Genomic DNA, 23,547 nt, shown 5'->3' with positions numbered 1-23,547 from the left:
ATTGATACCCAGTGGAAGTGCATAGTATAAACGATTGCACTAACACAGGGGTGGCCAACCTGAGCCTGAGAAGGAGCCAGAATTTACCAATGTACATTGCCAAAGAGCCACAGTAATATGTCAGCAGCCCACCATCAGCTCCCCCACCCCACTCCCAGCACCTCCCACCCACCAGCAGCCCCGCCAATCAGCGCCTCCCCCTCCCTCCCTGCACCTCTTGATCAGCTGTTTTGTGGCATGCAGGAGGGAGGAGCAAGGTCACGGCAGGCTCAGGGGAGGGGGCAGGAAGGGGTGGAGTGAGCATAGGGCCTGTGGCAGAGCCAGGGGTTGAGCAGTGTGCACCCCCCAGCACATTGGAAAATTGGTGCCTGTAGCTCCAGCCCTGGAGTCGGTGCCTATAAAAGGAGCCGCATATTAACGTCTGAAAAGCCGCATGTGGCTCCGGAGCCAGAGGTTGGCCACCCTTGCACTAACGGATCACTGTGCTAAACCACATACCTTTGTTATTTTTGATTTTTTAAGTACGGGATCTAAATTATTTGTAGGTCTGATCTTCCTTTATTCCTGTAGAACAGTAATTTTTAATAAGTTAAATCCTCCCTATCAACAAATGAAATAAGAGTTTAGTGGGAAACTTACCAACATACAGATTGCCAGACAGCATGTAAATAAAAGATGTCCATCCTGAAATATAATCAAGCAATATTAAAGGTTAGCATACATAATGTTAATACACTCATATTTAACACTGCATGGAATTATACTGATACTGTATGCTCCGTTCTCCATGATACGCTCCACAGTGGCTCTCATAATTATATACCATAGATTTATTCCTGTTTAATGGGACACCAGCAATTTAAAAGCTCACATTTTCATCTGAAAATTTTGTATCTAATATCATTATAAGTAATACCTAAATTTACTATAAGTGGAAACAATTAGATATTTTTTCCTATTGTTTCATTTTGTGCGGTCACTTTTACTATTTCCCCTGTCTATTTATGTAGTTTCTCTTGTTATTTATGTGGAACTTTAGCACAGAAAGAGTGCAGAAAGGTCACTGAAAATAACCAGGAAAACCTGTTCAAAAACAAAAAATAGGTGGAAGTTCTCCAACATGATTCATTTTGGAAAAATTTCCCATGTGTTCCTTACAGAGAACATTTTTATCCCCCATGTTGATTTAGGGGTCTGTAAATTGTTTCAGAGGGGTAGCCGTGTTAGTTTGTATCAGCAGAAACAATGAGGAGTCCTTGTGGCACCTTAGATTTGTTAGTCTCTAAGGTGGCACAAGGACTCTCATTGTTTTTGTAAAATTGTTGTTTGCAGTGGTGTTGTAGTCATGTTGGTCCCAGGATATTAGAGAGATGAAGTGGGTGAGGGACAATATCTTTTACTGGATCAACTTCTGTTGGTGAGAGAGACAAGCTTTTGAGCCACACAGAACTCTTCTTCAGGCAGAATAAAAGATGTTACCTCACCCCACCTTGTCTGTATAAAACTGAGCAGTTCTAAGATTTGTGGGTAGCACAAAGAATTTGGCACACCACAGTACTTTATATACACCCTGGATTTATTTTTCTCTTCCTCTTATATACAATCTGAGAGACTCCATCCTTGTAGAAATGTTTTAAATAGCTTTACTACATGACCAGACAGGCCACTGACTAACTACGGAATTCACAAAATAGCCCCTCCGGATCTTTTACTTCATCTGATTGTAAACATTTTAACTGCATGTCCCTTTTCCCCAAATTGAAATTAGGTCTTCTAAATTTTCCTGCCAGTGCCCTCAGATTTTTAGGCATTTTTGCCTGTCTTAAATCATTTTCAGTACGTCTGTTCTCCACCTTTTGTTTTGGCTGCATAAAGTCTCTGAGAAAATACCACAAATTCCATGCAAATCTCCTTGGAGGGAAAAGCACTTAAATCTGCCTTCTTTTTTCTTTCATAAGAGATATTTATTGATTTCCTTTCCTGGCTCTGAAATTTAAATTCCAGAATCGTATCCACTTTTATTACTTTCCTCACAGTAATTCTGTATTAGCCTCAGAGCTTTCTCAGTTTTCTCTATCCTTGTATTGGGAGAATCAGGCAATCTGTTAAGTTTTCCAAAAGAAAACGCCCCCCCTACCAATTTTTCCTTGTAAAAATCCCAATCAGGGCCGGCTCCAGGCCCCAGCACAGGAAGCTGGTGCTTGGGGCAGTCAATGGAAAGGGGCGGCACGTCCGGGGTTCTCGGCGGCAATTTGGCAGCGGGTCCCTCCGTCCCTCTCGGAGGGAAGGACCGGCCGTCAAATTGCCACCGAAGAATGAAGCAGCGCGGTAGAGCTGCCGCTGAAGTGCCGCCGTTTGCGGCTTTTTTTTTTTTTTCCTTCGCTTGGGGCAGCAAAAAAGCTGGAGCCGCCTCTGATCCCAATGAATAAATACACTTACGTCACCTCTCTCTCTCTCAAATGTGTACTGTGCAAAAAGCTGATCGGTACAGTGGTTAAGGCAGGTCACAGAGTCCAAAGACCAAGGTTCTAGTCCTGGTTTTGCCACTAACTTGCTGTATAACCTTGGGGAAGTTACTTCACTGCTTTATGCCTCAGTTTCCCTATTTTGTAAAGTACTTGGAAATCCAAAAGTGGTATATACAAGCTATTATGATGTAGTTCTCATCTATGCTGAAGATTTGTGATAGCTGTAAGAAAGCATAGTCTAAGTACATGCCCCTCTGAAATACTTTCTGGATTTTCCTTCCAAATCTTTATTTTTTTTTTCTAAATTTAAAGAACAACATCTAATAGTACTTGCATGTCAACTATCACAGAGAATAACTGTAACAATCTACATCCTCCCAACTCTCTGGGCATGAGGCCCAGAACATGCAGATAGTTGGGCCCTATTTATCAGTCTGTCATTAGCCTGGAAAAACATGATATATAAACTTTTGTTGTAAGGTCACCAGCTTTCTCCATAAATAGAAACATATGGAAAGATGGGTTAAGCATAGAGTCTTGAGGCCCTTAGAGAACAGGTAGCTGCAACACAGCACTTAGGTAGCATTATTATAATCCTATTGTTTCAGAAAGGTGTTTAATTTTGTTTCATTCTGCCAATATACTCTCTCCCTGCACTATGTTACCAGGCTTAAAAGTTCTGCTAAAACTTCTACTGCCCCAGTCCTTTTCCCAGTAAACTTAATATGAGTTTTACTATCGATTTCACTGGAAACATAGGCAGGCCAAAAGACTCACTTATTATTAGAATAAAAATGAGCAAGATGACATAAGACACCATAATGGAGTTTCTCTGATAGTGACTGTATTTATCTGGGAAACAGCAACATAGTATATAACATTCTGGATATTTGGGGCTTTAAATTCTCCATTTCTACACTAAGCTTAGGGACACAGTGTACTTTTAGATTTGCAATATGCTGCTCTTGTAGCTCAAAATAATCCACTGGTGAATTTGTACGCGTACGTCCATCTTCACAGCTGAAGACAGCATTTGACCCTATGTTTAAGTTGCAAAACATCATCATGTCATTGTTCTGGTGGTCCACTCACACTGCCAGTTTAGATCAAGCTGTCCCCAGGCTCAACCTCCACATCCTCTATTCAACTTTGCAATCTTTGTAGGGGAAGATGGCACCAGCTTGTCAAGTGAAGAGTCAGTCTGAGTTTGCAAGATCAGTTGTATCAATGGGAAGATCATTTCAAGACACTCCTCAGCAGTCCACCACCTACTGTGCATCTTCTGACTGAAATGGGCCAGGAAGTTCCGGTACAGCCACCTTTTTTCAACCAACAAGAGACCTGGATCACAGTCCATAAGTTGAAATGTGGGACGCCACAAGGGGTTTGTAATGTCATCCCTGAATTGCTGAAGACAGGTGAGAGTATTGTTGTACTATGGTTGCACAGGCTCTTCCAGACCATCTGGTGCACTGATATCATCCACGATGACTGGAAGAACAGACTTATTCTGCCTCTTTTCAGAAAAGGACAATAAGGACGAATTTAGCAACCCTAGAGGTATTACGCTGTTCTTGTTATCATCCATGTTAATGTTTCAAATCAATGATACACTTCATGGCAGAGACTGGGATATTTAGGGTGGCTCTGGACCTGATCGTTCCACTGTCAACCAGATCTTTCCCTTGAGACAGCTTTTTAAGAAGCTGGCTGAATTTAATAAGCTGTGCACAGTACTGTTTATAGACTTCCATCAGGCCTTGGATTCAGTGCAATGAGCAAGCTTGTGAAAGCCATGAGGTGACTTGGCATCTCTGGGAAGATAGTTTCATTGATTGAAGAGCTCTACAATGGAACAGAAAGCTGCGTTCGAGTTTGGGAAGGCTGCATTGAGTCACCTTCATTGTTCAATATCAGCACTGACTGGCTGATGGATAAGCTCGAGGAGGCAGTAGGCATTGAGAAGAACACCATTTTCCTTTGAGACCTCAAATATACCAATGAAATTGTCTTGTTGGCTCAGTTTGGTGAATCACTACAGCTGATGGTTGATCTGCTTGGGCAAGAAGCAGAGTGCACTGGTCTGGTTATCAATCCAGACCAAATTAAGTCCCTGGTCATTACCATCAAGCAGCCTCCAGCTCCAGATTACAACCAGCCAAGTATTAACCTGTGTGTTTATGACACTGAGGAGGTGGCAACTGCCACATACGTGGGCAGTGTCATAGACAGTTCTGGAGGAGGCTCAAAAAATGCAGACACTTATATAGCAGCAGCCACCACCATGTTCCGGGCCCTTCAGCGGCCTCTGTTTGGGCTGTCATGACATTGAACTTGCTATGAGCTGCGGCTCTATAGGACTACAGTTACACGCGCTGTACTGGACAGCCACAAAACGTGGGTGCTGAGGAAGGATGAAGAGTGGCGGATTGGTGGGTTTGATTCTCGCTCTCTTTGACAGTTACTCCATATTAAGTGGCAGGACAAGATCAGCAATGACGATATCCATAGCTAAATCCACCAGCCACCTCTATCAGCAGCTTTCTTGGCACAGTCTTATATTAGGATAGAGGCCTCCTGAATTAGGAAGTGTGTTTACCAACGAATGCTGCTACATGTCTGGCGATCATGTGTTCGCCAGAAACTTCAGTGGCATGATAAGATTGCTCATGGCAGACATAGCTAGAGATCAATCTGGGTGGTGCTCGAACTGCAAGGAGGCTCTGTCCTGTTGGGATCTGCTATGAGATGATGATGATCACAGACTGCAAAAACAGTAGATTTAAAATTAAAGAGTGAAATCACTGTATATAAAACGTGGTTTGTTTTCCAACCCTACACAAACCCTATCTCACAATTTCGCGATAGCCTTCTAAAATCCCTCTCACTCCATTCATTTCACTTCCCAACTGTGGCACCTTTTCAGCAGACTTGAAAAGACTCTGGATTTTCAGAAATTCTCTCAACTGTTATTCTAGCACTGGTGCAGCTTTACAGATGCTGACAACAGTGAGAGCGCAAGGGTAGATTAGCCACTAGTTTTCCCACTGTTGCCGGCCCAGTGGGCCCGAGGGGGCAACAGCGTTCGCTGCCCGGTGTGCATCGCACCAATAGACACACCAGGGTGGAGAAGCAAAATAAGTTTATTCGAGAGCTTGAAAAGGCACTCAGGAGACCAGCATGTCTCAAATCAGAAGCACAACAAATACAAGCAAGTTTCCCATTTTATATTCCAAGCTGTTTGTGTAACCCTTTTGTTTTGTTTCCCCTCCACCCCTCCCTTCCTGACAGCAGTTACAGTAGGCACTACATTGTGGCGTGTTAGAAAAGTTCTCATCCGCATGTTTATCTTTGGCCTTGCAAGCTCGGAGACATGGAGACTTCCCCCTCCCTCTTTCACCTTTCCTTATCACTATTGCTTTTGCTAGTGTGAGCGAAACTGCAGCTGTCTGCTAAAAAAGCTGACTGTTACATATTCTGCTTTTAGGCTGTTAGCATTGAGGCTGGTTAAAGTTCACAAGATGGAGTTACTGTGGCTCACTTAGACCCAGAGCAGGGGAGTTTCATCGACACTTATGGCCTTCCACCCTCCCGAGTTACCTGGTAGCTATGCCTAGTGACACCAACACCACCATTGGAAGACTGGCAGTGAATCTACACAAAGCAGCTTTTCTGAGCTGGAAAGCACTTCATGCTCATCCCAATCCTCTCAAAAAAGCCGCAAATGACCATACCCAGTGTTTTCACAGACATTTTTAACTAATTTCTTCCCCTCCACAATTTTTTGAAGAACAGACTGGACTAATATAGTTGAGACACTAATACAATTTACGTGACATCACAATCCACCTATCAAAGACAGAGTGAATTCTGTGACATCGCTAGGGACTGGCACAGGAAAAAAAACAGTTATGAAGGAGAATATACATGTAAATCAGTATTCAGCAGTGTGAGAAAAGAAATGAAGATAAACAAAATCCTCTTGTATCGATGTTTGGGTATATAAGGGAAATGTGCTTCAGCTCTCCAGGGTGCAATTGTGCAACCCTTTATTACATTTTTTAACTGTATTGTCTGTGGTGTTAGAAGCACTTTAACTAACTTTCTAATATCATGCCAGAAGATTAAATATGTTATGACTGTAATGTCCATGAAACATCTGTAGTATAAACCAAAAGTCTATTTTTGATGCTCTGGGTCTTCTTAATTCTCAAGTATCTTTCATTTCTTTTCTCTGTGCATTCCAAATCCCTAATTCCTTCCTTTTATCCATCCCCTTCTGTTCTTTCTGTATCACTTTTTTTTTTTAATAAAATACACTGCTGGGAAAAGGGAGGGTGTATTTCAATATCCTTCTGTCTCCTTCAAGTCTCACATTTTTAAATGACAGAAAATGCATATTTGGGGAAACACTAATGACCTTTCAGAGTAACACATCTCCAGCCCAAGTTAGCTCCCACACCAAGGTCTGACTCTTCACTAACATTGCCCAAGAATATGGCTTGCAACCACTAAATCCATCAATCTACGTTCTCCTCTATGATAATGTATTTGCCCCGAGTCTGTTCCACTTCTTCCATGCTTACCTTGCTAATCAGTTTTGGCTCCTATACTATCTGTTCCCCTGTTGTTTTTGGCCTATCAGCAATTCCTATTGAAGAGGTTCCCCCGTCTGTATTAAGAGCTCTAGATCAGTTTAGTACTCTGTGTATGGTATTACACCACTAAATTGCACTGCTTCCTCTCAAAAGTTTTACTCTTAGAGAGGCACTGTCAAGTTAAAAAAATCATTTTCTAATTTTCCTACTTATGTGACAAACACTTTCGATTATGAAAAGTGGAAGAACTTGACGTAACTATTTTACCTGCTACTGCTTGGTAATTTTGCATTTTTCTCACACTGGACACTGAAAATAAACTAGTCACTTTCACTTGCATGCAATTTTTGTCATTTTCACTTCCAAGTTTTCATGACTTCATTTCATGTTGTTATGTCTGGGTTACAGACAGAAAAGAGGAATGTATGGTTCAGAAAACTCTTCTCACTGGAATTAAAAATAGCCATGATAACATTTCCATGGGTTTTAGATTTTGTAAATAATAGTTTTTACAAAACCTTAAATTCGGGATAAAAATTTGACCTGGCACTCTCCATTTAATAATACTTAGCACGTACATAGCCTACCATATCTTCAAAGCACTGTGCAAACCCTGACAAGTGTTCACATCATCCTTGTGAGGTGAGTGAATAATACTGGCTCTGATCCAGCACTCCCTGAAGTCAATGGAATGGCTGGGTGGGAAATGGTTTCTTCATCTTGTAAAGTTTGAGATTTTGAAATTTCTTCCCATCCCAGACCAGGACGAGAAGTCGAAATCTCAAAAATGTTTGTGAACTGATAATATGAAAAAACTTTGATTGGGTCAATCGAAACACTGTGTTTCAATAATTTCAAAACATTTCTGATTTTACTCTTTACATTTTTAAACCTTTTTGAAATATAAATAAGTGAAAATTTCAAAATGAAAAGTTCCAAAATAGGAAAATATTTTTTTCCATTTTTTTTCCACAGAGGGAGATTCATCAATGAACAGTTTCAGTTTTGATGAAGGAGCATTTCCCACCAAAAAAACATTTTGTCAGAATATACTCCATGAGCTCTGCTCAACAGGAGACAGATCAGGCCCATTCACCCCAATGTGTGGGCTGCATCTGCCCCAGTGAAGTGGAAGAGCAAACCCTCCATAGGAAGACAGTCCCATGGATCCCCAGCAAGTGATGCCATGGGGCTCCTGCCCCCACCACAAGGACCCAATGGGAGGGAAGGACCGTAATTTCCCAAGGACAGCTAAGAATAAGCTGGGAGGCCTGGATCCCGCCTAAGCACCTTGCAGGAGAAAGAAGAACCTATCTCAACGGGGGACGGACTGGGAAGGAACCACAAGAGGACAGAGAGCAGGTGAGGTCATATTGGCTCCTGCCACCATCCTCAGCAAGATTTGTGGTATTTGTGCTGCCTTTCTGTGGCAAGAACTGGCCTCAGTATTTCATAAAATGCCAAGCTGCACCTGCTATGCCGTTCTCCCACACAACTGATGCACAGCTCTGCACACAAGGGAAACCATGCTCCTGCACAAGTGTATAGCAAAAACATTTACTGAAGTGCTTCTCTCTCTCTCAGTCCACACCACCTACAGAGGTACATCATCATCATAAAAGCGACACACATATGACAAGTGTTTCAACGGTTACAATGCAAGATGAGCAACCCTCAGACAATAAGAAAAAAGGTACTGTGAAGTTGCAATATATAAAACAATTACAATGAAAATTCTTTTTGAAGAAATATCAAAGAAAAGAAATGAACCAGCCAAGACTTGCAAGTTGCTTTATTGGTAGGTTGTCTTTTTTGGGGTGAGCCATGGTATGCTGCCATAAACTGATTTGCTCCCTGTCCAGTGCACAGTATTAGATTTGACATTTTATACTGGAAATTTGGTAACATACAAGAGAGAGTGAAAAGCTTGATGAGAAGGCAATGCTCAATTTGATTATGCTTATCTACAGATGTGCTCTGAAACATCCATGTTGTAGCAGGCATGTAACTCAGTTTATAAAGGGGTTGAAAATAACTGGTTTTATAGCAAACAGAATACTGCTTAATTACGCACCACACCTTCACGCACACAGAGACATAAGCAGGTATTTAAATACGTTACTAAATTGGACCCAGAGTCTCCTAATTATAGGGGCCATTCCACAGTCAGGGACTGCCACGCCTCCTCCCACACCTGATATGCCTCCAAGAAGGGGATGGGTATCAGCTTTATGCACCTAGGAATCCCCAACACTGAGAGAAGCCCCAGCTGTCCTCTTAGCAACACAAAGAAGCATTGGAGGTCAAGTTCTGGGCGATTATGTGCAATGGAGTGAATACTGCCCTTAATGATTGACACAGTTTGATATATACTCACACACAAACAGAATGACTGCATGCTATATATATATTTTGAAATAAGATGTCAGGCCAAACTTGTCACATTTACTATTTGTATGGTACATGAGTAATGTATCTGATGAAATCTGTGACAAATGCATATACAGGTAATTTGTTTTTCTGTATGGGTAGCATGTTCCGAAATCCTGAGATCATCTCCTCCCCCCCACTCCCGTAAATGTAAGCCAGCGAACAACTCTACATTGTTTTACTAAAAGTAAAATCAATTTGTTATGCAAATACTTGACAACTGTTACAGTGATGAACAACATTGAATTCTTTTTTCTCGAGCTAACAAGCAAAAATGTGTTGCAAATGTGAAGGAATTTGGTAATGATGGAGATTTTGCTAATTATGAGCCCAGTCCTGCCAACCTTTACACATATGCGTAGCCCTACTGAAGTCGCTGGGACTGTTCATGAGAGTAAGGGTTACCACATGAAGGAGGGTTGCAGGATTGGGCCCTAGATTCTTTGCAAGTGACATAGAATGTAATGGTCAAATTTTTACTGACTTGATTCGGCTGCTATTGTAAAAATACTGTGCATAAACATCTGTTTTCTGAGAAAGCAAATTAACTGACCTGCTCCTTAACTCTTACATGTGTCTAGTCTGAAGGGATTACTAAAATGACCAAAAATATATTGAAAATAGGGTGCATTAATAGCCACTATAGAATGAAGTAGATGTACATGAAAATCCCATATTGTTACACTGTTTCCATGTTCTTTACAGTAGATTTGGTGGGAAAGCCTCCAAATTGTATTGGTATCTGCTATACAACAGAGTGTAATATATTAATTAACAAATCTACAAAGGCTATATTAAAACTGGAAATAGTGAGAGAACAATGTTTGAAATACCACAGCTAAACTGTGGGGCTCAAGTTGTCTGTGCTTTAATAATATTCCACCATTTGTCAAACTGGTTCTCCGCTATCAAATTAGTAAAATGGCTGATTCTTGAAGATATTTGAAGTGACTGCTCATGGGCCAATACAGAAAGTTAACAAATTAACTTTAGGTTGTTTATTAGTTTAGTTTGGTTTTAATCTTCTTAATGTTTCCCAACTGAAGTGAATTTAGTGATGAGCCTATCCAATGACTGGGACTGGTGAGCACAGTCCACCAAAGTAATGGTAGGCCCACCCCCACAGTGAGGGAAGGGCCACTGAACCCAGGTATAAATTGGGATTTACAATCCCAGAGAGTGGAGGGCCTATTTATCCACAGACAAGGCATAGTACAGGCAACTGTGTGCAAATTCTCTCACCAATACCTTCAACCTTAATGCAGTGAAACCACTGTCAAGGGTAAGAGAGTAGCTCAGTCCTCTTGCTGCTGTACTTTGAAATCTCCCTATTGAGAACAGCAATAAAGATACTACAGTGCCACCTGTGATGTGAACCCCTTTCCCCAAACCAGGAGCACCAATCCTTTTACTCAAACTCACTAAAGAGGTGAGGATGGTAATAATTTTTAGTCACTGCCAACTTGTGGATCCAAACCAGGTGCATCCCTTTCCCCAAACCAGTCTCCAAAATCACATTAATTGGACTAGTTTTACATCTCCCAATTATTAATGGTTTTCAGACACTAGAATTTGGCCTAATAACCTAGTATTATACTTCAGATACAGGGGAGGATCTTCAGCCCTTGGATACATGGACGATACTCACATCAATGAGAATTATGCCCCTGTATTCAAGGGCAGCATTTGGCCAAGGGTAACTAACTGCCATATTGAAACTTTTAAACTCTGAGGATACAGAACACTCCATAAGGAGAATATTTTACCCATAATAATTCAAAGATACAGAGATTCATACTCAACTCATTACAGGAAAAGTGGCTTCAATTTCTTTGTTAAACTGGTCAATGAAATCTTTCCTACCTTTGGGAACTGGCTGAATGTGCTTGGCTCCTTTCTCCAGCTTGAAGTCCAGAAATAAGGTTGGTGTGCGAGTATATATCTTTGACTAGGGAAGAAGTAGGGAGAAAAAGGTCATTTCTATAAATTGAATATACTTTTATATCATATAATGATTTTCACATAATAAATATCATGTAATCAAATGAATAACTGAGTTTGTTGTTATTTAACAAAACAAAAAATTGCATTACACATGCTATAAAGTATTTGAAGATTATTTCAGCACTACAATTATTTAACTGTATTTTGTAGCATCTTTCATATGAAGCATGTTCCAAAATACTTTTCACAGTTAAATAGTTCTATGACAAAGTTACAAAATAAATACATTACAGAAAAATGAGAGAGATCAAGAGGTACAGACAAAGGGGAAAAGCTGTATTTCCAGCTGAGATATGAAATGTTTGAATGTGTGAATGAGGTGGTGAGTTACAGATAGGCTCTTCCATATAGCAAGACCTGCAGAAAAGTGGCTCTTACGCCCAAAATTGGTGAGACTGCATGGAGAGAATGAGACTGGGTGCTAACAGAACTGGGGAGTGAGAAGTAGCATAAAGTCAAACTCTCATGGAAAGGCTTATATAGTTTTGAACTGGGTCCAGAGATGAATAGTGCTAAAGGCGTTTGAGGATAAGATATTCTTTGTACGTGCAAGAAGGCAAGCAACAGCACTGTATATATGAAGTCTGCTTCCCAAGTTCTAGTTATTCAATACTGAAGGTTTTTGCAACACTCAAGAGGAGATGAAGTGGTAGATGAAGATTTCTATAGCAATGGAGTCAAAGTAGGGGTTTCCACTGTCAGAGTGGCAGCTTCACAAAAATACAAGATCAAGGAGAAAAGTTCAGAGTAAACAATTATGCCAAGGTTACAAAGTTACCAACTGAGAGGTCAGAGTTGAGGAGGAGCAGTTTTTGATTAATATTTAAAATGTTCCCTACATCTGCTTGTTTCAAGGAAGCCATTATTCCTTTGGGCATATACACTGTACACTCATGGGAAGTATCCAGCCCATCCAATAAAAGAAATTTTGTGAGGAGTAGAAACAATGAGGAGTCCTTGTGGAACCTTAGAGACTAACAAATTTATTTGGGCATAAGCTTTCGTGGGCTAGAACCCACTTCATCAGATGCATGGAGTGGTAAATACAGGAGCAGGTATAAATACACAGCACATGAAAAGATAGGAGTTGCCTTACCAAATATGAGGTCAGTCTAACAAGACAATTCAATTAACAGTAGGATACCAAGGGAGGAAAAATCACTTTTGTAGTTGTAATGAGAGTGGCCCATTTCAAACAGTTGACAAGAAGGTGTGAGTAAATACACTGGTTTCATCGCTTCAAAATTCAGAAGGATGCTCAGTGTCATTAGCCCTACATATGTTGATGGGCATTATAAAATTTTACCATGAAGTGTGAAGAGTTGAGTTTGCGGACACAATGCTGACCACATCTGACTGGGCAATATAAACTAGAGCAAATTGTGTTCAGCATCATGTCAGCTAACAGATTAACTACAAGTTGACACAAGTTTGAACACAATTTTCCCTCATCTACACTGACAGACAGTATTGCAACAGTCAATTTAAGACTTAATATTTTGACCACAAAATTTTTTGAAATGTAGACATATCATATGGGACTACTGTGGCAATGAGCACTACACTTGACAGTAAATGTTTGCAGGAGATTATCCCTGGAACAGGGACTATATCTTCTTCTATTTTCACAGGGCAGAGCACACTCTAAGGAATCTGTGAATGAGCAATGATAGCGAAATCTGAAGACAGGTGCAATAGACAGTTTTTACACAGCCCTGCCACAACCCATCTAGGTTGCTGAGTAACAACAATATAGCCATTTTCACAAAATATTTTTTCAAGCTACAGCAGTGTTCATTTGACTCAGAATGCAGAATACTAAAAATTCTGCATTTTATGACGTGACTTTTTGTAGAGCTTGCCTTTTATGCACATTAACAAGGACTCAGATTAGAACAAAACAATTGGAGTTTGTAATGAACAACAATGGCCTCTAAAGTTATTGATACCAGATTTAGTACCATCAGCATGTCACAAACGGTTCCAAAGTAGTGGGTGAGTTTTGTCTCATTGTTTACACACACACAAGTAACATTTTCAAGATGATTTCAGTGCCCTTTGAGCTCTAGTTTGAAAAGGGTAGTTTTATTGTTATGTTGGAACATGGAGGATGTTGACATTAAGCATTCTCTCTTCCTTTAATCCATCCTAAGGGGATAGGGGAGGATTTGTAAACAGGAGGCTTTTTCTTTTGTTTACTTAAAGCTAGACCAAGCAGAGCCTGCCACTTTCACTTTCATTGTAATGAACAGAATGGGCCCAGTCTTTTGGCTTTGAAACTGCATCAGGAGATCTCAGTGCAGCCTCTTCCATCTTTTAATTTAAGCAGCTTCTGAGAACCCTTTAAAGAAATATTCCCATTTGTGCCGTTCCGTGAGCACCTTAGAGCAGTGATGATGTTCCTTGTATGGCGGCACACTGACCGATTGTAAAGTACTGTGCACACTTTACAGTCCTACATAAATGGATAATAAATAAGATGTCTCATTGCAGGTGTAAAGCACAGTGAAGGAGATCAAAGCTGTACATGAATACATACACTCAGTGCTTAACACTTAAATAAGTCAACAATAGAGGAAGGGGTTAGGAACTATTAGAAAAATCGGAGGTGGGGAAGAATTAAAAGAGGAAGTTGGAATTTTACAGAGATTTTATATTGTTCACGACAAAATCATTTACTGTTTTGTGGGGGAGATCGCTGACAACCGTTAAAGTAGTACAGCCTTATCCATCCTCTCCAAAATATAACAGACATGCTTGCGGATATTATTTCCTGCACATGTACACTAGACGGGTTTAAACTATGTGCATCTTTGTGGGTTAACTCATCTTAAGGGCTTTGTTTTAGGTATGGATTAGTGAACTGCAAAACCATCCTTTAAAAAATAAAATCTGCTTCTAAAGTTACAGCACAAAAAAGGCCATAGAATTAGTAAATTTGCCTCCTTTTGTTCTTCTGTAAAGGACAAATATTATTGGCCATGTTACATTACTTTTCTGTGTCTTCAAACTGCAGGTAGGCTTTAACCTTACAGGCCAACTTCGTACAAGAGCGAGTTTCCGTAGACACGGGCCAGATCATTTCCCACTGTGGAAAAGCCCACTAACAGGTAGACTCCTGAAGATGCCTCTGGATCATTTCCTCAGGGATGGGGAAAAGATGTGGAGCTCTCACCCCTAAACAAAAGGCAGGAGGGTTGGCCTAGAGAGCGTCTGGATCTCAGGGGATCTGCCTATCCATGCAGGGACCTTGTGCTTCTGAAGTCAGTCACCATGGTGGAACTGTGCTGACAGGGCTTCCCCTGTTTGCAGCTGCCTTGGGAGCCCTCCCCTAAAGGAAGGTTCCACCGAGTGGAAGGGCTCCATACAAAAAGCTAATTCAGCCTCAGAATTCGTTTGACTGTGGATTTCCTAGTGGTTCCCATGGGAAATAGGGAGAGGTGATGCAAATAGTGAACCCATTTCCACCCTCCCCTTCCAGTCTCTCCCTGCTCACGAACGCTAACCCCATAGAGAACTCTTCGCAGAGCTTCGGGACAGAATATGTTGCCTTGGAGTTGACACTTCCCCCTTCCATATATCCAAGGGAACAGTCTAGCTGTAAGTTATGCACATCCTGAAGATGATTTATAAAGGACCCTTAACTATGCAGTGCTACCAGACATGTAAAAATATCTCCACCACTTCCTAAGTGCCTACGATATATAATCATAAAGTCAAATCCTGAAGTCTTTGCTCATTTTCTTGTAATCCTTCTGGCTTTAATGGAAAATTCCCGGACCAAGCAGTGAGTAAGAGGTTCAGAATTTGGCCTTTAGTTAGCAGTGATCCATTCTAATCATATGCAGATTCTCCATATTAAATCCAAAAACCAAAAAACACTATATAATTAATCAATACTTACAAATTTCCCTTTAAAACCAAGGATTACCCACACTGCATAGTCTTCAAAGACTTCCTAATCACAAGTCTGTAATTTTTATCACCCTGAACATTCTTTCCTTCCTTCCTCAGGTTGTATTTGTAAACGTTTTCTTAATTATGAGAAGAAATCATTGCCACATGTAAGTTGCGTAGCCTAATGAAATCATGGTTGCACCAATGAGGCGACACTGTATTTTCTAATACAAGTGTGACAGAAAAAAGTACACTAAGTCCTCCATCAATTCACTTGCTACATATCAGAGCTGATTTACTGAACCTTTTTAATGCTGGCACTTTATTGCCATACTCAAACAAAACAAATAAAATACGAAGTGCAGTGGAGTTTGCATACCAACAAAGTTATAAATTCTATCAACATGTCGCTTCAAATGCTTCCATATGTATTTTATAGTATCATTTTAAAAGACATTTTTGATGTAATGTTTTTCAGGGGACACACTTTTTTAATTCACTAAGGCGCATTTCCAATTGTGATTCAATTCCTGATCAGATTACAATTTGTAACTGAGGTATGAAAATCCCAAATCTTCAGATCTCATAATTAGTGGTTGTATGTCCACTTTTCTCCTAGAATAGTGGTTTCCTGTCAGATGAATGGAGAAATCACACAGATTCTGTTCGCATTTGTGATTAGGTGCACACTGATGACGTGCCATCAGGATATTGTATTAGAATTGGAGCTACTCACAATTCATGGAACATTATGAATTGTATCAGCAAATAGTGACTTTTGGGGGGGCTCTGCCCAGATTCCCACAATTTTTCCTCCTCTTAAAGGCTCTGCATTGGATTGACGTGTCCTTCTGACCAGTGACAGATACACAGATCTCATCCAGAGCCAGTCACTGCTGCTTCTAGGGGGGTTGCTGTTATATAACTAACCTACATGCTAACATTCATCTACATTTATCTTTTAGGGATACTGCACATTATTGTAACCATAATTTTCCATACCCATAACCCCCTGTTGTCTGTTGTCAATCCTTGTAACTTTATACATAAACGTAGGCCTTGATACGGCAACTGAATCTGAGTGGGCAGACCTTTGCATCTGTTGTAGAGCCCCTTTTAATTCGATGAGAGTCCACAGAACAGATCCAAATGCAGGATTGAGGCCCCAGGCTGTAAACTCTTTTGGGTAGCAACCACATTTTTTATGTCTGTAAAGCTCCTACTGCATCTTGGACAACTATATATACACATAATAAATTATTCAGTAAAGAAAAAATATTCATCAGGGAGAGCACATTAGGTATGTAATGCAATAGACACAGTGAGGGAAGAAAAAAAATCTATTTGGTTTATAACAGCAATAACAACCTCAGAGTCAATCATTTCCTGGCAGTTAATTACCAGATGGGTTAAAGGCCTCCTCCAGATGGTCACTAGCTGACAGGAAATACCCCACCCATCAGTCATTATTGCTTAAAACAATTAGGATACTGATCTGCATTTCTCATATTCACATCATATTACTATGAACTAAGGGTACAAATGCAATGGAAAAGCTTTGTCTGAAAAGGGAATACAAAAAACAAATGTGAAAACATGAATGGTATGGAAATAGATCTGTGTTTCACTTGTTGCACAGAGCTGTACTACTGTCACAACCAGATGAATGTAATGCTCATGGAAAGTGTTGAACTGACAGCCAGCAACGTAAGGTTCCCCACACTAATCCACTTATGTGCCTCCACACTCTCCTGAGGGGATCATCTGAAGGGGTGAGAGGTTAGTCTCCATGTCAAATCAATTCCTGCCTTCCCTGCTGAGACTGCTAGCAAAGAATGTGATTGTTGTGATTAGGTTACCTGACCGATATTAAAAGGACTAAGACTAAGTTCCAAGACATCAAAGCACAACAGTTTAGTTTTCGTTCTCCGTGGCTTGTTAAAAAACTCATTTAGAGGCTATTTTTTTTTCATCTCCAAGCAATAATGAATGAATATATCTGAATACCTGAAGCACAGATTCAGGTTGAACACCTATGTAATATTTCTGTATGAAATGTTAATAGTACCAAGACAGAAATCAAAGACATAAACAAAAGCTTTTATTTCAACTGTTTGCTTTGTAATCAAATGTTGTTAATAAAGACTAAATAACTATTTCATGAATAATGAGAGTCCAAGTTATCAGAGACCCTCGGGAGTTGCAGGTTAGATCGTTCAAATCCATTATCATACTTATCCTTTATCGTTTCAAAGTATACGAACAAAGGGATATTCAATTAAAGTGAAAGGTGAAGGTTTAAAACTGATAAGAGAAAACAATTTAAGAAAATGACAATTAGCCTATTGAATCTACAGTTACAAGATATCACTGAGGCCAAAGGACAACCAATTAAAAAAAAGGGGAGGGAGAGACCTAGAAATTAATATGAATAGTGAGCACATCCAGAGTTTCTAGACTGAATTTTTAAAATAAGGGATATAACTCTCCTGATTCTGGGCATAAACCAACCCATCCACTAACAGGGCTAGGAAGGAACTTCTCAGCACCATAATCCCACGCGTTGGTCACCATTAGATTGGGACTTCTGCAACATGTTCTGCAGGGGGAAAACCTTAAACCCAAGTTTCTGAAAGCTGAAGCTACTGCAGAATGCTACACTTTGCCTGCTGCTAAGTGGAGTATCTTGCTCTGTGCATAGGATACTGGTCTTTCATGACCTGCATTGGCTGTCTGTTGAAGTTTAAGGGGTTGACACTGACCTAGGACTTACCTACTTTGGAAATCACCTTTTTCCCCAGTCCCAGGCTGCACTCCATCACAAATGTTACCATTATTTACATATACAGGGCAACATATGCAACTTAAAAATTGCATAATTATAAAAATGGCAACAAATGACCTTGCATCAAGAATAAAGCTTAAAATGCTAACTGTTCAAATTTCTTCTTCATGTCACAGGAGAGCATTTGGAAGCCTCCAGCAAAACAGTGTTCTTACTGCTAGCCTTTATGGATATGTCTACACAGCAATTAAATACCCGCAGCTGGACCAGGTTAGCTGCTTAGGGCTTGCGGGGCTTGGGCTGCAGGGCCGTATCATTGCTGTGTAGATGTTCAGGCTTGAATGTGCTGGAGCTCGAGCTCTGGGACCCTGCGAGGTGGGAGCAGAGCCGTCCCTAGGGTATGGCAAATTGGGGCGACCGCCCTGGGTCCTGCACTTTGGGGGCCCTGCACTTCGTGAGGAGGTGGGCAGGGAGGTGAGGCATGAGTGGGCAGGGCTGAGAACCCCCCCTACCAACCTCTCCCTGCCCTCCAGCTCCTCCTGACTGCCAGCAGGCCCACCGATCAGCGCCTCCTCCTCCCTCCCAGTGCCTACCACCGATCAGCTGTTTTGCTGTGTCTGGAGGTGCTTGGGGGGAGAGAGGAGCGAGGGCTCAGCGTACTCGGGGGAGGGGCAGAACTGGGTGGGGAAGAGGCGGGGGGGGACCAGATAAGGTGGGCCTGGGAAAAGGCGGGGTGGGGTGGGGCCTTGGGAAAAGGGGTGGAGTAGGGCGTGATAGAAACTCAGTGCCTATGTCCCAGGCCCCGCACCCCGCCAGGGATGGCGCTGGGTGGAAGGGTCCCAGAGCCCACACTCCAGTCCAAGCCCAAACAGCTACACTGCAATTTTTAGCCCTCCAAACCTGAGTCAGCTGACCTGGACCAGATGTGGCCATGCCATGGGTCTTTTATTCCCTTGCCGACGTACCCTCTGACTCCCTCACACAAAGGACTTTAAGGACCTATTGGTCTCACATACTGTGGAAGTGACAGTTTTACTACAACCAGTGGGGCTAGGGGCAGTGAGACAGATGGGTTGCTGTACAGCCTTTGTGAGACTGATAAGGCTGTTGCATGCAGATGTGTAGATACCTCCCTACCTATCCACAGACATGGCATGCTTTTAAGATGATGGTGGGGCCCAGACAGATGTGTGCCTTATGACACCCCCTTATTTGTGATGTCATTTAAACCTGTTGCACCACTGGCTCATCAAGAGCAGAGGTATGTAGAAAGAAAGAAAGAAAGAAAGAAAGAAAGAAAGAAAGAAAGAAAGAAAGAAAGAAAGAAAGACATTGACTGAGATGATCATTCTTTTTATAAGGGAGAAAAAAATAAACAGCACCATGTGGACCTGCTGAATTCTTGCCAGAGGGCATTAAATGTCAACAAGTCTAGTATATTTTCTAGTCAAAATAAACTTTAAATTCAAAATGATTAACCCTGATGACAGTGGCTACCCCTTTTCTGTATATTGTTGTGTTGGGCGCACCAGTCACTGAAATCAAATCATTCAACTCTGCTACATGCTAGAGAGTGTAAACTCAGAAACTGAAACTATGCCTGGCAGCCAGCCTTCTATATCAGAATCCAGTTTGGACAGATCTGCTCTTCTCTCTCCAAGGATGAGGTAATCTAATAAAAATGCACATCCTGCCCAGAAGAATTTCAAAAGCAGTATTTCCTATCATTTATTTCTGATTGTGCAAAATCCTTAATACTTATAATGAGAACATTGAACAAACAAGCTACCAGGAGTGAAATGTAAGTACCCACGTTACAATTACCGTTTGTTAAAGGGGTCCAAAGCCATACCAGATTTCACACTTTATTTGCAGGCTGGGCAACAGCTGTTTATCTTGTATTGGTTCAAAGACTTCTATTGAGCACAGACCTGAAAGGACTGAGTGGGTCTTTACCCTGTGTGCTTTTTTTTTTTAAATGAAGTCTTTTGTCCATTTTCCCTATCTAGATAGAAAAAACCTCAGTGTGAATATGGTGGTTCAACTGCAGGCCACTAACTCCTGTATAGAGCAATGCCAGGCCCCAATCCTGCATTGGGATATACCTATCTCATAGAACTGGAAGGGACCCCAAAAGGTCATTGAGTCCAGCCCCCTGCCTTCACTAGCAGGACCAAGTACTGATTTTTGCCCCAGATCCCTAAGTGGCCCCCCTAAAGGACTAAACTCACAACCCTGGGTTTAGCAGGTCAATGCTCAAACCACTGAGCTATCCCTCCCCCCACAGGGAGCTGCTAGTGTGGACCCCTGCTTCCATGGGACATCATACTAGTGCAGGGGTCTGCTGTTGGAAATCCTGATGTGAGATTGAGGACCTTAATCTCTTACCCACCTTGAGTGATACTGGTCTGAGAGAATGGTAGCTTAAATGGGACTGAAATATTTATGTAAGAGGATGCAGTGTTCTGTTCTTCTCTCAAAAAAAAACCCCAACGCCTCCCCGCCCAGTCCCCCTTCCCACACAGGTTGATCCTTGTGTCCATGCAGGGACCCAGGGCCACACACAAGCTCAAGAATACACTCGCAAAGATCTGACTGCAGGGTCAGGGCCTAAATGTATCTTCCTGCTCTTGCTGTGAAACACAGATCATAAAAGTAAAGCTACACAGTGCTTGCAATGCACCAATTTCAAAGTTGTCATTGCAGCCTTACATTTTGAATTTCTTCATTTAGGATTATAGTGTCCATCCTAAAAGGGCCATTAACATAGGGCCCAATTATTCTCCCACACTAACTCCCTCAAACAGTACAATTAAACCAATTTTGTTTGCATTTAATAGCAATTAGATTTTTTAAAAATATACGAAAAACATAAAAGACAAAGATTGTAATTTCTTTGGGACAGGGACCATCTTTTCATTATATATGTGCACACAGTGATTAGCACAATGGGCTGTTGGGGCAGTGGTGGGCAACCTGCGGCCCATCAGGGTAATCCGCTGGCGGGCCGCAAGACAGTTTGTTTACATTTGCATGGCTGCTCGCAGCTCCCTTAGGCTGTGGTTCACCGTTCCCAGCCAATGGGAGCTGCGGGAAGCGGCACAGGCCGCAGGGATGTGCTGCCGCCACCTAAAATAGATCATTTTGGTAACTTCTGTTAAATGAATTTGGTGGTGTTAGTCTTGTTCTCAGTGGACAAAGTATCCACATCAAAAAATCCACAACCCCAGCTGGCATACACATTGGCCATCTCAATAAAGAGGTAAAAAAAAACCTGAACTATTCTCTTACCCACACACTATGTTGTTTCTCCAGATAAGGGTTAAGTTACACTGGCAGGGCAGTATAGAGAGGATTATGTTCTATTTACTATATTTTTAAAGTCCGTAGAACTATGATACCTAAGATGTCTTTATATAGAACTAGAAATGGACTAATTATAACATTATTAACAAGTAACGTAACACAAAGTCTGTTGGGGTCCCCTGGCTCTTCCTAAAGTTTGCTCTGGATACACACAGATAAAACAACACAGGTGCCTCGTACTCGACCTACAAAACAGGCAGAATGGGATAAACTATGGGAGCCACACATGATTGATTTCAGCAGTCTAACAAGTGTGCTTGGGGCAATGAGATTATGTATTGGCTATCAGAATCAGTGGAATGTGTCAGTGTCCGTGTTAGGGAGTTACTTGTCAGTTTGATGATCAATTAATAAATCTGAATTCAGAGCTTCCATTCAGTTCATACTCTCAAATATGGGGCATGTTTGCAATGATCTCACTGACCTTGAATTCAATTTGGACAACAGAGAGCGCCACATACAGCTTTATAAACCAAGTCAGAACAACAGCGACCCACAAACACTAACATTCTCCCACACTGAAAAATTACCTCAATTTTCTTGGAAACAAACAGTTCCAACATCACTGTCTGCATGTGCCAAGTTGTTACACACTCTAAGACACATTCTCCAGACCAGGAGAATCCAGCAATGCTGACACAGAGCAACAATGTCTAGCTTTGGTTGGAGATACCACAAAAAAATAGTGGCAAAACAAGAGGCATGCTACGTGGTAATGTACAGCTCTGGAGCATGCTTTGCTATTTCCTTTGTTGTCTCACTAATATGCATAACCCCCACTTATTTCATTTATTTCCTCCCTCCCCCCTCCCCGCCCCTGATCTCCAGCATAGCAGCTCCTGAGAGACAAACAGCCACAAGTATACCCCATAGTCAGTCCTCTGTGAGTGTGTGTGTGCATGGAGGAAGGTAAGAACTGGGTCAGGTGACAGGATGAATGCCATCCCAGGATATAGGAAATATGGTGGTGACCATGCTGAAGGGACGGTGTAAGCCCATATTAAGCTTGCAAGGATTAGATTTTTACCAGTAAATGTCAGTAAACGTTGATTTTGCTGTGCACACACACTGACAAAAAAAAATATTTCCATTGATAAATAATCAAAGATTACAGATAAGCAAAGTAAGAAGAATGCTGCTTGAGGAGTTCTTAGACTCAAAATCCAATTATTTAGATTTTTGAATTCGGTTTGTTACCTGAACTACCAAATGAACAGTAAAAACAGCTATGAGCTGTTGATTTAAGGATATTTACTTTGTATCTTTTGACATGTGATGTTGACAATTTGTGTTTAAATGGTTCATAAAGCTTTAACCTTTTGAATCTCAACATCTACTGTCATTAAATAATTGTCTGATGCCCTCATAATTTCCTGCAACTGTGAAAATTTAAATTGATAAAAATAAAATAAAAATTCTTAAAATACATAATTTTGCACAACTGTGAACATTAAAATAGATAAAAATCTAAATAATGGTTAAAAATAAACATCAACATCTTCCATCAAAATTATAAAAGAATAAAAGTAGAATTCTGCCAAGCCTATCTATATTGCATGTTTGTAGCCCAAACTGAAAAAAGAACAACAGTTTAAGAACCCCCCACATGAATCTTAACAGGGATTCTGTATTTTAAAATATTGGGGAGCTTGTGTGGTCCAATCCATCTGTGGTATCCTGGGGCTGGTAGATCAAGCTAATGCCTTTTGCTAAACAGAGGGTGAGGATGAAAGTTTTTGTTTCTTTTTGGTGTTGCATGGATAGATTTTGTTTGACTACCTAGTACAGAACCCCAAGTATTCAAAAAAAAAGTCAGACCCCCCAAAAATCATGAGACTGGCCTAAAAATCATGATCATGACCTCCTCTATAACACAGGCCATAGAACGTCCCCAGAATAATTCCTAGAGCGTATCTTTTAGAAAACCATTCAATCTTGATTTTAAAATTCTCAGTGATGGAGAATCTACCACAACTCTTGGTAAATTGTTCCAATGGTT

General features: G+C 41.1%; 1 protein-coding gene across 7 annotated transcripts in view; it reads right to left on the bottom strand.

Annotated features, from left to right (window-relative positions):
* PIR (pirin) overlaps positions 1 to 23,547 on the bottom strand; it is a 91,486-nt gene that overhangs the window by 15,658 nt on the left and 52,281 nt on the right. For all 7 annotated transcript variants that reach the window (XM_034756478.1, XM_034756441.1, XM_034756451.1 and 4 more), the window contains 2 exons: positions 11,360 to 11,444; positions 640 to 684 (listed from right to left, as the gene is read on the bottom strand). In XM_034756478.1, coding sequence (XP_034612369.1) covers positions 640 to 684; positions 11,360 to 11,444 — 130 coding nt within the window. The remainder of the gene's footprint in view (positions 1 to 639; positions 685 to 11,359; positions 11,445 to 23,547) is intronic.

The sequence above is a fragment of the Trachemys scripta genome, chromosome 1, assembly GCF_013100865.1.
Source record: "Trachemys scripta elegans isolate TJP31775 chromosome 1, CAS_Tse_1.0, whole genome shotgun sequence".
Classification (NCBI taxonomy): Eukaryota; Metazoa; Chordata; order Testudines; family Emydidae; genus Trachemys; species Trachemys scripta.
The sequence above is the reverse complement of the archived record's forward strand: the minus strand, read 5'-3'. Positions and strand labels throughout refer to the sequence as shown.